The sequence below is a fragment of the Bison bison genome, unplaced genomic scaffold (genome assembly GCF_000754665.1).
Source record: "Bison bison bison isolate TAMUID 2011002044 unplaced genomic scaffold, Bison_UMD1.0 scf7180017864503, whole genome shotgun sequence".
Classification (NCBI taxonomy): Eukaryota; Metazoa; Chordata; class Mammalia; order Artiodactyla; family Bovidae; genus Bison; species Bison bison.
This window is the reverse complement of record NW_011495061.1, coordinates 410,282-425,771: the sequence shown is the minus strand read 5'-3', so window position 1 is coordinate 425,771 and position 15,490 is coordinate 410,282. Positions and strand designations below refer to the sequence as shown.

General features: G+C 48.7%; 1 protein-coding gene across 1 annotated transcript in view; it reads right to left on the bottom strand.

Moving 5' to 3' along the window:
• Nucleotides 1–13,962, bottom strand: part of VIPR2 (vasoactive intestinal peptide receptor 2) — a 112,940-nt gene extending 98,978 nt beyond the window's left edge. The window contains exon 1 of the mRNA XM_010829350.1: nt 13,708–13,962. Coding sequence (XP_010827652.1) covers nt 13,708–13,962 — 255 coding nt within the window. The remainder of the gene's footprint in view (nt 1–13,707) is intronic.
• Nucleotides 13,963–15,490: the final 1,528 nt, after the last annotated feature.

The window sequence follows — 15,490 nt, the reverse complement described above, 5'->3', positions numbered from 1 at the left end:
TAGCATCGTTCCTCCCAAAGAAATCCCAGGGCTGATCTCCTTCAGAATGGACTGGTTGGATCTCCTTGCAGTCCAAGGAACTCTCAAGAGTCTTCTCCAACACCACAGTTCAAAAGCATCAATTCTTCGGCACTCAGCTTTCTTCACAGTCCAACTCTCACATCCAAACGTGACCACTGGAAAAACCATAGCCTTGACTAGACGGACCTTTGTTGGCAAAGTAATGTCTCTGCTTTTGAATATGCTATCTAGGTTGGTCATAACTTTTCTTCCAAGGGGTACAAGACTGCTTTACCTGCCTCCTGAGAAATCTGTATGCAGGTCAAGAAGCAACAGTTAGAACTGGACATGGAAGAACAGAGTGGTTCCAAATTGGGAAAGGAGTATGTCAAGGCTGTATATTGTCACCCTGCTTATTTAACTTATATGCAGAGTACTTCATGTGAAATCCCAGACTGGATGAAGCACAAGCTGGAATCAAGATTGCTGGGAGAATTATCAATAAGCTCAAATATGCAGATGATACCACCTTTATGGCAGAAAGCAAAGAGGAACTGATGAGCTTCTTGATGAAAGTGAAAGAGGAGAATGAAAAATCTGGCTTAAAACTCAAGTTCAAAAAACTAAGATCATGGCATCTGGTCCCATAACTTCATGGCAAATATATGGGGAAACAATAAAAACAGTGACAGAGTTTATTTTTGGGGGCTCCAAAATCACTGCAGATGGTGACTGCAGCCATGAAATTAAAAGATGCTTGTTCCTTGGAAGAAAAGCTATGACCAATCTAGAAAGCAGGTTAAAAAGCAAAGACATTGTTTTACCAACAAAGGTTTGGCTAGTCAAAGCTATGTTTTTTCCAGAAGTCATGTATGGATGTGAGAGTTGGACTATAAAGAAAACTGAGAGCCGAAGAATTGATGCTTTTGAGCTGTGGTGTTGAGAAGACTCTTGAGAGTCTTGAGAGTCTTCTAAGGAGATCAAACTAGTCCATCCTAAAGGAGATCAGTCATGAATATTCATCAGAAGAATTGATGCTAATGCTGAAGCTCTAATACTGATGTGGCCACCTGATGCAAAGAGCTGACTCACTGGAAAAGACCCTGATGCTGGGAAAGATGGAAGGTGGGAGGAGAAGGGGATGACAGAGGATGAGATGGCTGGATGCATCACTGACTTGATGAACATCAGTTTGAGCAAACTCTGGGAGTGGGTGATGGACAGGGAAGTCTGTCCATGGGGTCGCAAGAAGTCGGACACAACCAAGTGACTGAACTGAACGGTAAGTTCATGAAATAATTTTGCTCTTTAAATTTTTATTCACTGTATTTTTATACTGTCTGCCAATTTGTCCTTAAAAATCAACTCTGACTTTTTAATGTTTAAGATCTGGGTTACCATGGTTTCCACCTGGTTCTCCTGGGACACTCCATTGGGGAGCCGACAGAGGCCATGTGAGGAGTTACCCTGAGCCATCCGCAATGATTTGGGCCTCTGTTCCACACCCAGAGAAATCCCAGGAGTAAGCTCTCAATGGGCATCTGGCTCCAGGGCCTGTCGGTGGCCAAAATTGGCCTTCTCTGTCCACCGAACGAGAATGAAAAATACAGGGACAGAGTTTGGAGGAAATAGAAAGGTGGCTTTAGTTCTCAGTGGACTGAGAGGGGAACCCAGTAGGCGCGTGCCTCAAGAACTGTGCCCCCCACCCCCATGAGGAGTCCAGGGGCTTATAGAAGGCAGGGCTCGCAGGCAGGAATCAGTGATGAGGAACAAAGGGGATAGGATCTTTATTTCTGCCTCTTGCATTGTTTCAAAGAGTCATAGGCTGTCAGGAGTAAGCCGTCGTTGGGTCTGGAAGTTTGGTGGCTCTGCACCTTCTTTCTGGTATGTAACTCCAGGAGGCAGAGTGGTGTAAGGGTGAACACCAGGTAGGGGACGCACTTAGCACAGAGTCAAAGGAAAGTAGGTGCGAAGTGCAGCTTCTGCAGAGCTGGGGGCAGAAAAGCAAATTTAGTTATAGACATACAGCGTTAGGTGCAGTTAAAGTGAAAAAAGTAGGACCATTCAGGCCTACTCACTGTTCTTTTTATATTCTTTGTTCTCAGGAAAGGGAAAGAGAAAAACTCATTCCTCTTTTTTCCTTTTCATTACACACACACACACACACAAAAGTCGCTCAGTCGTGTCTGACTCTTTGTCACCCCATGGATTGTAGCCCACCAGGCTCCTCGGTCCATGGGATTTTCCAGGCATGAATACTGGAGTGGGTTGCCATTTCCTACAGGCCCCCAAACAACTGTGGCCTCAGCTGCCAATGGGGATAACTACATTAAAGACCCTAAGTGAAAGGTGCTTAGCCGTGCTCCTACCAAATTCCTGCCCCCAGCTCTGTGTAAAAGCAACATCAAGTGCTTGTTTGAAGCCCCTAAGGTTTGAAGTAATTTGTTCTGCAAAAGCCGCTAAATCTTTGTGATGTTGAACATCTTGCAGCTGCAAAAGAAATTTGACAGATGATGTCTTTCCTCCTCTGACCCTCCGGGAGGGGTCCTGCTAGGGCTACAGACACAGAGCCTCCAGGTGAGCAGGCACCCAGCACCTTCATCGGGTCAGCCTCTGATTCAAATACAGCCCAGAAGATGTCATCCTCATGCCTCAAGCTAGAAGTCATTAAAAAGAAGACTCGCCTGTAAGTAGACCCATTGGTTGCCAGGATGTCATTGATCAAGGCCTTCACTGCACACGTGTATCACAGTCTCTAAGGGGGAAGCTGAAAACCTCGGTCTTCACTTTGCTGGAGGAGCTGATGGAGCCCACAGCTGTCCGATCGGAGGCCCTGCTCAGCTCCCACGATGCCCACTCCTGAGGCTTATGTCACTTATCACAGGAGGAGCACAGGTGGTAGGATGTCACTGAGCCCCAGGCGGAGATCTTAATGCCTCTTCTGAGATGAAACCAGTGGTTAGGTGTCTGTTCCCTGCTGTATTCTGCATTCAGAAAAGCACGTGGGTGGACAGCACCCCACCCCACCACAGCATGTTCTGGTTATTTACTGCTCTGTAACAAACCACCACAAAAGTTAGGGCATTAACACCGCTGTTTTCTCTTGCATATGGCTCCAGGTCAGATGTGCAGAAGGACAGGCCGCTGTCTGACCCTCTTGGCTAAGGCCAGAGGAGCTACCACTAACACGGCTTCTCACCCATGCGTCCAGCCTCTCTGTCTCTCTTGGGGTCTCTTCTGCTCATGGCCTCTTCGAGCCCTTGAGCTGGGGGTGGGTAATGCTGAAAGTCTTGCCTGGAGGAATGGGTCCACCTGGTGCTGCCTGGGGCAGAGAGGAGGGAGGCCAAGATGCTTCCCCCAAAGCTGCTGGAGTTAGAGATGCATGGACCTTTCTACAGCCCATCACACATGCCCTTCAGGTTCACATTGGCCAGGAGCCTGCTCTTTGTTTCTTTTTGCTTCACTGAGGGGATAATCCACGTCAGGCCTGTCACCTGTCCCAGAGGTCACTGCAGGAATACACTGCATCACAGGGAGGTTGTGTCTGGACAGCAAGGTGCTCTGGAAATTGGAACAGAAGCCGTTTTCTGAGAGACAGGTGAGGCGGGAGGGAAGCAGAGGCCCCATGTCTGTAAGTCAAGTGCGGCAGCCACAAGCTGTGAACTCCTCCACAAGAGAGTCCCTGCGCCCTGCACACCCACGTGATCTACCACAGTCACGTGCTGACAGGACCGCAGACGACTGGAGCGAAGGCTGTGCTGTCAGACCAGGCTGAGCCATTCCCAGGCAAGCTCTCAAGGGTGGGTTTCAGCGGCTCAGCATTTATGATCACTCGGACACAGGACGGCTCACTGTCAGGTTATTAGCCTAAGAATTTTCAGGGTGACATTCTTGAGCAAGGAAATTCATTTTTGAAACTTTCAGGTAAATTTTGAAAATGAGATGTGTTTGACATCTATTATTTTTCATGGACCATTTTTGTTGAGGGCATAATGATACCACTTTAAAGGCAGAATGTGAAGAGGAACTAAAGAGCCTGTTGATGAAGGTGAAAGAGGAGAGAGAAAAAGCTGGCTTAAAACTCAACATTCAAAAAACTAAGATCATGCCATCCGGTCCCATCACTTCATGGCAAATACATAGGGAAGAAGTGGAAACAGTGTCAGATTTCATTTTCTTGGGCTTTAAAATCAATGCAGACAGTGACTGCAGACATGAAATTAAAAGATGCTTGCTCCTCAGAAGAAAGGCTGTGACAAACCTATACTACTGCAAAAGCCACATCTTTGCTGGCAAAGTGATGTCTCTGCTTTTTATGCATTGTGTAGTTTGTCATAGCTTTTCTTCCAAGGAGCAAGCATCTTTTAATTTCATGAAGTGATCTGAGACAAGATGGACATGAGTTTGAGCAAAATCTGGGAGATGGTAAAGGAAATGGAAGCCCGGCATGCCATGGCCCATGGGGTCACAAAGAGTCAGACACGACTTAGCGACTGAACACAGCATAATGTAATATAATACTATTTTATTTAGAATTAAAGCCACGTGTTCTTCACTTGCTTTCAAAAGAGGATACCCAAGTGGCTAATAAGCATATGGAAATGTGATTAAACTACTTACTTATCACTATTTATCAAAGAAATGTTCTATATACTCAAAGAAATGGCTGAAATTAAAAACACCAACAGAACCGAGTCTTAGCAAGGAGGTGGGGTAGGGAACTCACGTTGTTTGTTGGTAAGAGTGTAAGTTGGTACAAGCCACTTGGAAAACCACTTGGAGAGGCTACTGAAGACCAAAACCACGTCTGTGGGTAACGCACTGGCTCCATCCACGGTGGCACCCGAGATGAGTGTGTGTGCGTGTGTCCACCGTGGCACATGGACAGTACTCTTAGCGGCCTTTTAATAGCATCCCCAAATTAAAAGCAATCTCATATTCATGAAGAATAGGAGAGAGAGGTTGCCTGTGCTGTTGTTGGCCCTGGGATAATCTACAGCAGCAAAGAGGAGAGATGGCTGACATACACGATGTGACGAACGGGGAGGAAACCAGGCCCCAGACTGCCCACCGAGGACGAGCCCAGAGACACCAGGTGTGAGAACAGACGATGCTCACTGTGGCAGCAGGGGTCAGAGCTGAGGCCTCTGAGGGTCGGGAATGTCAGAAAGGATCTGTGTGTTGATCTGGTAGTTGGATCCAGGGGGATGTGTGTGTGTAAAATTCACTCATATACTTAAGATTTGCTCAACTTATGTGCGTCAGTTTTCCCCGTAAGTTTGAAACAGGGATTTTTTTTTTTTTTGCCACACAAAAGTGGCTTCATCTCCCAGACCATGGGGTCCCTCAAGGCCACCTGGAGAAGGACTGAGAACTCTAACATTTAACTTCTTGAATACTTTTTGGTCAGTTAATTGGATTTTTAAAATATGTTTATGTTTTATATATTCTTGGTGGCTCAGATGGTAAAGCATCTGCCTACAATACGGGAGACCCAGGTTCAATCCCTGGGTCGGGGAGATCCCCTGGAGAAGGAAATGGCAACCCCCTCCAGTATTCTTGCCTGGAAAATCCCATGGACGGAGGAGCCTGGTGGGCTACAGTCCATGGGGTCGCACAGAGTCGGACACGACTGAGCGACTTTGCTTTCACTTTCATACATTCACATGGCTTTGAGTGACAGTGAAAATGCTACAAAAGCCAATCAAAAAGTAGTTGGTACTGATGAAGCTATTTGAAGGGCAGGAGTAGAGACACACACATAGAGAGCAGACTGCGGACACGGCAGGCGAAGGAGAGGGTGAGCTGAATTGTGAGAACAGTGTTGACAGACACACACCTCCGTGTGTAAAGGAGACAGCCAGCGGGAGGCTGCCCTGCAGACACAGAGCTCAACTCAGCTCTGCGACAACCTCGAGGTGTGAGGCTGGGGGAGGTCCAACGGGGAGGGAGCGTGTACACTCAAGGCTCACTCGCGCTGTTGCACGGCAGAAGCCAACACAGTAGTGTAAAGCAATTATCCTCCAATTAAAAATAAGCTTTTTTTTTTTTAAATTAAAAGCTTTGGGTTAAAAAAAAACCAAACAGTCCTTGAAGAAAATAGCAGGCACTGTTTCTTAACAACACCCTTCTTGGTTCATCAGTAGGAAATTATAGCTTTTTCTCTCTGTCACAAATAACTCTGCAGCTAACTCTGAGCAGCCAGTTTGTTTGGGAGGTGGCCCCGGAGTTGTTGATGGGGTCACAGGGAGGAGACACAGGGAAGAGAAGGTCATTAATAAGCAGATTATTGTGGTGAATGTCTGGGGTGTGCCCCAGAATTGCCCCATCCCAGGGGCATGAAAGCCAAGGCCTCCATCCTTCAATTCTCCTGTGCTGCTGGGGCCGCCTTGAGGTCTCCGGTGGAGGCTTGGAGTTGCCTGGGGTGGGCGTATCCAGGGAGAGGCGCTGAGGTCACAGGAGTGCTTTCGATGCACCTGTGTTCAGACACCAGCTGGTCACCCAGATTGATTCCTTTCTCTTCATCATTTTTTCTTTAGTCACAGATTAGGTGTTTGAAACTAAGATGAAATGAAGATAGTTACTCAGGTATTTCAGGCACTATTTCTCTATCCCTGATGTAAAAAAGAGTTTGGTGCAAGTGAAGCCCTTTCCTGGACATCTCACTCACTGGGGGTGGTAGGGGGTCTTCTTCCCCCTTGGGGTCTTCCTTCCACTCAGAGTTCCCAGTGCCTCGCACAACAAGGGGAAACCATTAAGGCTCAGTGAAGACCTTCTCCCAGGCTCGAGTTTTATTTATTTCCAGGAGAGGGAAACATTTTGAAAATTAAAAAGAATTTCTTTCTGTTTGCTCTTACAACCAGAACTCAGCTCAGCCTGCACGCACCTGCCGCGTGTAGAGCACGGCCCCATTGCGGGACGCCTGGCAGGGATGGAGGCCAGGACCGCCAGCGCTGCCAAGCTTCCCTCTCTCAGGCCAGTTTCCAGAAGGCGTCTGAGGGGCTGGAGACTGCAGGGAGGCAGCTGTTGGCACGCTGCCTACTCCCAAATGGACATCACGTCCTGGGATCAACTTAGAGGGAGCACACAAAGCTCCCTTCCATCCCCTAAATGAAACCAAGGATCTGATGCTAAGCCTGGTACTTAAGTCTATTTTCCTAGCGATCGAGATGGATTTGCACGTGGCTTTTCTTATAGCATTGGCTGTGACTTGGCTGTGAGTTTCAGTGTCATTGAGAGCCATTTATAAAGATTTTCGCCTGGGAGATGATAGTCTGAGGAGTTGGCATTGGGGAGAATCATTGCATTTGCCTGCCTTGGCGATGCAGTGGAGCATGCCTTTTGGCCCAGAACATAACCTGAGTTTATCCAATAATATCTGGTCCCTGTGCTTTGCCATGGACAAGGCAGAGGTCCTGGGCTGCAGAATGAAAGACAACAATAACATCATTGACACAGGCTGCTGTGAAGGTTAAACAAAATGAAGCATTAGTAAGAACTGTCCAGCATAGAGCAAGGACCGGCGGGAGTCAGCAGCTGCGGACGCGGGTCTGGCTCCTGTTGACAGCCCTGCTCTGTCTCCCTACCTGCATCCTCGCCACCTGCTCCAGGACTTCTCCCTGGATCTTCCTTATGCTGAGCCTTTCCCAAGCATCCCTCAACTAGGTAAGCTTCAATCCAACAAAATCTTTAACATCAAGCTCTTAACGGTAGTCACAGTTTAATACCAGCTTTCAAGGCTTTAACCTAGAGCAGTGAGTTTTAAAACTTAAAGTCCGAGCAGGCAAGTACAGTAGTCTTGCTCACATGTTAAGCTTCAAGATTTCACTCTGATCTTAAACCTCCTCCCGACCAGCCTGGCTGAGTCTGACAGTCTCTGCTACAGGGCAGATGTGAGTCGACACGGTCTCTGCTGCAGGGCAACTGTCTCGGCTTTCAGGCCTGTTGGCCGAGTTGCGCTTGTGGGATGCAGTGCCCTCCGGCTCCTCATCTATCAGATAAAACGACCAGAGCTGGACAGGCCTGCATGCCTGGAGGATCACAGAAAATTATTTCACCTTTCTGGGCCTCGTCAACAGAGCAAGGGACTTGGCTCTGCTGGGTTCCATCTTCCCTGAAAAGCAGTGCATTTCTGGAAGCCTCGTCTAAGCCAGACACTGCTACACACCAAGCCAAAGAGAGTGCTTCTGAACTTCCTTTGGGTGAACTGACATGCACAACCAGGATTTATGATTTTATTTTCCAGACAGAAGAAATTCTAGCTTCACAACATTTGCAGATTTTTCATCCAAGAAAGCAGGAGACTCTTGATTTATTGGAGTCAGTCATGGGCGCACTTTTGAGCACGTCATCATGACTTCTGGCTCTGTGCCTTTCTTCTCAGAGCTGCCTGGGACCCCTGTGTGGGCTGAGCCACCTGGGGCCTCAGGGTGTCCCCAGGGGAAGCCCACCCTGCCCTGCATGTTCCCTCTCGTCTCTCCGGGGTCCCGTCAAAGCTCTCGCCTCCTTAGGAAATTGAGGAAATTGAAACTAGACTACTAAAAATTAGAGCGGAGTCGCTTAGTCATTTGAGACTCTTTGCAACTCCATGGACTGTAGCCTGTGAGGTTCCTCCATCCATGGAGTTTTCCAGGCAACAGTACTGGAGTGGGTTGCTGTTTCCTTCTCCAGGGGATCTTCCTGGCCCAGGGATCGAACCCCAGTTTCCAGCATTGCAAACAGACGATTTTACCATCTGAGCCTCCAGGCAAACTCCTGGTGAGGAAACTGGGACTAGTGTACTAAAGCTCTGCAAAAGCACGCGTTGCTGAGATGTAAGTGTCTGTAGTGGCTTCCCGTCATGATTCTGACTGAGCCTCACCGGGCATCGGCCAGAATGACTTACAGTTTCTCTGCCTGCTTCTTACCATGTTAACGTAAGGACATTTGAACCATGAGCAGGCGGATCACTCTCGGTCCTCAGGCCCTGTCTTGCGGAGGCTGCGTCCTTGGCAGGGGCAGCCAACCACACAGGCGCCCTCGCCCCCACTTCTCAGGCAGGGCTGTGTTTCCCTCCCTGGGAGGATGAGGTGCCCTCGCTGGCAACTCCTCCTGCACCACATTGCAGAAGCCTCTCCCCCCTCGGCTCCCACCTGGAGGAGGGAAGCTTTCCCCGGCACAGCAAGCTGAGCCTGGGGTCCACACCCCAGCTCCCTCATTCCCCTCAGGGCTCCCACTTGCAGAGCATGCGTGACGCTGCAGGAAGAGAGGTCGGCTCTCCACCCCTGCACTGGTGCAGCGGGACTGGCAGAAGGCAGGGCACGATGCACAGGAGTCCCGCCCGCAGGGCACAGGAGCCTGGAGGGCCCCTTGCCAAAGCGGAGTCAGTAGCCATGGGGGTCTGGGCAGGGGGAAGCTACCAGGGGGCTGGTAGCACCACAGTGTGAGCAAGGTGGCAGAGCCTCCAGAAGCTTCTCAGATGACCTGGAGGGAAGGGGCGAGGCTGGGTGCCGGCAAGCAGCCCGTGTCGCAAGCAGCAGACATGAACGCATTTCCTGGCCACACACAGACCATCACCAGGGCAGGAGTCACAGACCATCACCAGGGCAGCAGTCACACCGGGACGCGGGCCTTGTGACCAAAACTGACCAAGTTGCTCTGACCCAGGGGTAACTCCTAGGCAGCCCGGCCTGTGAGGGACAGCAAGGCAGGCCTGGTGGCCTGGAAGACCGTTCCTGCCTCCCACCGTGTCCCCCAGGAGAGGTCAGCAAGGAAAGGCACAGGCTGCTGCTCTCTGGATGAACAGGAGGCAGAAAAGGTGAGCTTAGCGAGCTGCGTTAGCTGCCTCTGAGCCCCAGTCATGTAACGTGTTAAAGGGTGAAAAATGTCACTGACTTAAACACAGCCATTGACCAGAAGGTGACCTGGGCTGACCCAGAGGGGAAACTTAGGCAGCCAGACTAGAAGATGGCGGAAATCTGGTTGGAGATACTAGGGGTTGCACTCGACGTTCAGGGGCAAGCTGGTGGGGAGACAGACTTTAGGGAACTGGCTCAGCCAAGAACAAGACAAACCACCAAGCAAACACCACCCGGAGGTGAGTCAGTGTGCGGTTGCTACAGTGTATTATCTGAGATCCTCTGTTTTTAACCAAAAATTCTGAGATATGCAACAGACAGGAAAGTGTGGTCCATACACAGGGCAAGAGAAGAAAAGCAGGCAAGAGAAACTGCCTTTGAGGGGCCCAGAGTGTAGACTTAGAGACTTCAATGCAGCTGCAAGAAAGATGTCCAAAGAACCAAATGGAACCCTGCCTAAGAAACTCAAGCAGGATGACAATGTCTCATTAAACAGAGAACATGAATCAAGAGAAGTCATTGAAAAGAATAAAGTGAAAATATTGGAGATGAAAGTGATAATAACCAAACGAGAACGTCCCTGAAGGCTCACCGGTAGGTCTGCACTGGCAGAAGGAAGATCAGGAGCGATCACGCAGAGCGGGGATGCAGAGGCGTTTGAGGCTTGGCTAGGCGCTTAGCATAAGTGCGATGGAAACAGTAGAGGAGAAGAGGGAGAAAGTGGGATATTGTTCAGAGAGAGAACTAATAGCTTCCCAAACATGATGAAAAATATTGATCTACCTGTCAGAAAAATTAAAGGCAAAGAAAGGATAAAAACCAAGAAATACACGTGTAGCTATATCACAGCCAAGATGTTGGCAGCCCAAGACAGCCTCAAACTTGAAAGCAGCCTTAGAAAGTCTGCTGCTGCTGCTGCTGCTGCTGCTAAGTCACTTCAGTTGTGTCCGACTCTGTGCGACCCCATAGACGGCAGCCCACCAGGCTCCCCCATCCCTAGGATTCTCCAGGCAAGAACACTGGAGTGGGTTGCCATCGCCTTCTCCGTCAGAAAGTCTACTCACCCTAAAACATTCAGATAATGCTAACATCTCTTCAGAAACAGTTGAGGCCAGAGGAGGCAAAATGACACATTCAAAGTATGGAAACTAAAAGAAGTTCAGCAAAACTAGCTTTAAAATGAACTCAGGATATAGACCTTGTTAGATAAAGAAAAATAGGCAGAATAAGACCTGAATAAGACTTTTCTCCAAAAGAACATACAGATGGCCAGTAGGCGCTTGCAAAGCAGTTCAACCTTGCTAGTTATTAGAGAAATGCAGAACAGAACTGCACCGACACGTCACCTCACACCGGTCAGAAGGGCTTTCATCAAAAAAGCCACGAACAACAAGTACTGGAGAGGCTGCAGAGAGAAGGAGACCCTCCTGCACTGTTGGTGGGAATGCAGACTGGACAGCCGCTCTGGAGAATGGTGTGGGAACACAAAGGCTGCTGGTTTCTCAAGGGGACTGTTCTGTCTTCCCCTTTCCTTATCTGCCCTTTCTCATGCTCTTAAGATAGATACCTTGGCTGACACATCGCCTCAGCAGATGCTCTGCATACAGAACAGACTTCCTTATCTTCAAAGCTTTACTATTGCTTTGCTGAGCTCCGTTACTGAATGTCAGATAAGTTCTCAGTAAGTCCGCACTCAGCATTTTCTCAGGGAGTTGCTCTTTCACGAGTTCTCCCTGAGCTGTCTCTCATAATGCTGTGTGTTTGTGAGAATTAAGTCAGGGTGATGTGGCCACAGAACAGTAAGGAGATTCCTTGAAAAATGAAAAGTGGAGCTACCATATGACCCTATAATTCAACTCCTGGGCATCTATCCGGAGAAAAACATGATCCAAAAGGACACATGCACTCCAGTGTTCATTGCAGCACTGCTTACAGTAGCTAAGACATGGGAGCCACCTGAATGTCCATCAACAGAGGACTGGATAAAGAAGATGTGGTATACATTTATGACAGAATGTTACTCAGCTGTTAACAAGAATGAAATGATTTCATTTGTAGCTACATGGATGGACCTGGAGAGCGTCACTGAGTGAAGTGAGTCAGACAGAGGAGGCCACTGCATGACTCCCTTATACAGAGGACAGCCACTGCATGACATCCCTTACACATGGAGTCTAAGCGGAAACGATACAAATGAACTGACTTATAAAACAGCAAGACTCCAAGACTTAGAGAATGAACTTAGGATTGCCAAGGGGAAGGGATAGTTAGGAGACTGGTAAGGTCGTGTACACACAGCTAAATTCAAAATGGGTAACCAGCAAGGACCCATCAACACTGTGTGCCAGCCTGGATGGGAGCGGGCTTCGAGGGGGACTGGATGCACATATGTGTGTGGCCGAGACCCTTCCATGCTAACCTGAGACCACCACAACAATGTCAATCGGCTATTGTTGTTGTTCAGTTGTTAAGTCACGTCCGACTCTTTGCAACTTCATGGACTGCAGCATGCCAGGCTTCCCTGTCCTTCACCCTTCTCAGAGTTTGTTCAAACTCATGCCCATTGACTCTGTGATGCCATCCGACTGTCTCATCCTCTGTCACCCCCTTCTCCTCCTGCCTTCAATCTTTCCCAACATCAACTTCTTTTCCAATGAGTCAGCTCCTCACATCAGGTGGCCAAAATATTGGAGCTTCAGCTTCAGCATCAGTCCTTCCAGTGAGTATTCAGTGTTGATTTCCCTTAGGGTTGACTGGTTTGATCTCCTTACGGTCCAAGGGACTCTCAAGAGTCTTCTCCAGCACCGCATTTCAAAAGCATCAATTCTTTGGCACTCGGCCTTTTTTATGGGCCAACTCTCACATCCATACATGACCACTGGAAAAACCACAGCTTCAACTACGTGGACTGTACTCCAATACAGTAAAAAGGTTTAAAGCTTGGAAAAAGTTTAGATTTAAGAATATAAAAGAAAGCTAAAACTAATTTATGTGTTGCTGCTGACTTTAATCTGAAAAAATTTAAAGACAGAGAAGGATAGAAATTCCTGTTGAGTTGAAAAAAATACCATATAAAATTTAAAAATTTTATTGTGGTAAGAATACTTAGATAATAGGTCCCTGTGGCTCAGACAGTAAAGCTCCTGCCTGCAATGTGGGAGACCTGGGTTCAATCCCTGGGTCAGGAAGATCCCCTGGAGAAGGAAATGGTAACCTACTCCAGTATTCTTGCCTGGAAAATCCCATGGACAGAGGAGCCTGGTGGGCTACAGTCCATGGGCTCACAATAAGTCGGACATGACTCAGTGACTTTAAGAATACTTAACATCTGTCCTCTTAAGACAGTTTTCAGTGCACTTACGTTATCTTTGACTACACACGCAATGTTGTATAGCAAACAGAAAGCACTTTTTTTCTGAAAGGAAAACTTACTATATGGCTGAATCAGAAAATAGGGACATTGTTAACATAAAACCAAAGAGACAAGTGGTCCTAATATAATATTTTGTTTTGTTAAACCAGGACCTCTTGTTCTCCAGTCATTTAAGGGAAACAACCCATAAAACCTGACTGAAGAGCAGCTCAGAGACCCCTCAATAGGAATCCCCTCTCTCACCTGGACAGCAGTTGAAGACTCCAAGGTGAGACCACCCAAGGAATCGCTCAGCAATGAACTCTGTCTAGAACAGACATACTCTGATCACCAGTACGTTTTCACTTGGATAAAAACAGAATTCATTTAGCTGGAAATGTAGAAGAGAAGCAAAACTCACCTATTTAAAGCATACGGGCTGAAATAAAATGAGAACAGACAACCACAAATCTGTCAGGAAAGCGGAATGAAATACAAGGGCTGCTCAGTGAACCAGACCTGGTTGTTGTCGAGACCCCTGCCGTTCCTTCCGCACCAGCTTCGCCCTGTCTTCCGACCACGCTGCCCCTGCTCTGTCGAAGCTTTGCGGCAGAGGGTGCCCAAGCCTCCTTCCTCTAACAAGGAACACACAGAGCAAGTATTGGTTTGGTTTTGAAAGAGGAAGATTTTCACAAAGGCCTCATTTGCTTTTGAATTTTTCCAGCCGAAACAGATTAATACATGAACTGCTCTTTCGTATCTATGTGAACCCATTCCATCTCATGAGCAACGGTAAACTTGAAAGAGGTCACAGATACGAGACTTGAAGGGACAGCAATTGTTACAGCTTTTTCCACTTTCCATTTTCCTACTCTTACAATTCTCCAAGGGGCTGTAAACACCCAGGATTTCAAGTTGGCCGATGAGCGAGTCTCTCAGAGGACCATGGAGGGCGGGGGGCACGTGAGCTCAGCTGAGCATCTTGACTCCTCCTTACCTTCCCTCCCTGCTGGCTCCCTTCCCTCCTCTTCTGTGGGTTCACTCATCTCTCCTGAGGCTTCAGCATTCTTTCACTGTTCGCTGTTACCTCAGGCTGTTAACATGTTCAAATGATTTACATCTGGGGGATAAATAGGAAGTCAAATGCATGTGAAACACTCTCAACTGTCCTCTCAGCCTGGTTGCTTTCTACCCTTTCTCGCTGCTTCTCAGCAGAGCTCCCCAGAGGAACCAAACTGTCTCTTCCCCTTGTCACACGTGTGTTTCCTCCAAAGTTTTTCCTGTGGTTTTCTTGCCAAAGTCAACAAGCCCCTAAGACAGCCTTGTAGGTTCCTCTGTGACCTCCACGCGGTCCGGCCGCAATGCTCAGATGTGGTCAGCTTAGCTTTGTGGGCGCCTGGCCTGGGGGCACCACTGCCCTCCCCACCACGTTGGTTCCTTTTCTTGCTGCAACAACAAACCCTGGGCTCGGTGGCTTAACAACACACATTTGTGTCTTACAGGTCTGAACGCTGACGTGTCTGGCGAGGACCTGCTTCCTGGCTTGCAGAGGCATCTTCCCTGTGTCCTCATGTGGAGGCAGGAGCCAGGAGCTCTTGGGTCCTTCTGGAAGGCACCGTTCCCACCACGAGGCTCTGTCCTCCTGGGCTAGTCAGTCCCACACGCTGTCTCAATGAGGGTGAGATTTCCACAGTCGGATGAGGAGGGGGACAGACATTCTGCAGCAGCTCTTTGCCCTTCGTGCCTGAGCCTCACCCTCCTCCTGGGCTGGTTCTCACTCATCCCAAGGATTCCTTCCCTGCTGGTGTCTCCTCAAGGGTCCATGTTTCCGGGCTTCTCTTCGCAACCCCTTCTTCCTCTAAATTAGTTCCCTACACGTTCTTTCTCCCTATGCTTCTTTTAATCATGTACATATTTCCTGAACTACTGTAAGGTCATTTTCCCCAATTAAGCCACTTGATCTGAGCTACTTGAGGGGAGGCTCTGTGCCTTGTCCCTGGGTCTCCAGGGGACCGGACATGTAGGAATTCACTTGGGACCCCTGTGACTTCAGTGGCGGTTTGTAGCTCAGGGATGTTGAAGTCTGCACCGCAGTTCAGACTTCTCACGGGCAGCAGACTGCACCCTGTGCTGCTCAGCAGAGAGGTGAAGTGTGTGCCGATCAAGGGCGAGACCGCCCTTAGAGCCCGTGTTCACGCTGCAGTTCCGCGAGGACCCATCCCCCGCCTCGGTTTGGACCTGAAACCAGGGTGGAAGAGCACCGGGTGGGGCGGGGCTGGGGCGCTGAGGACGCGGGGCACTC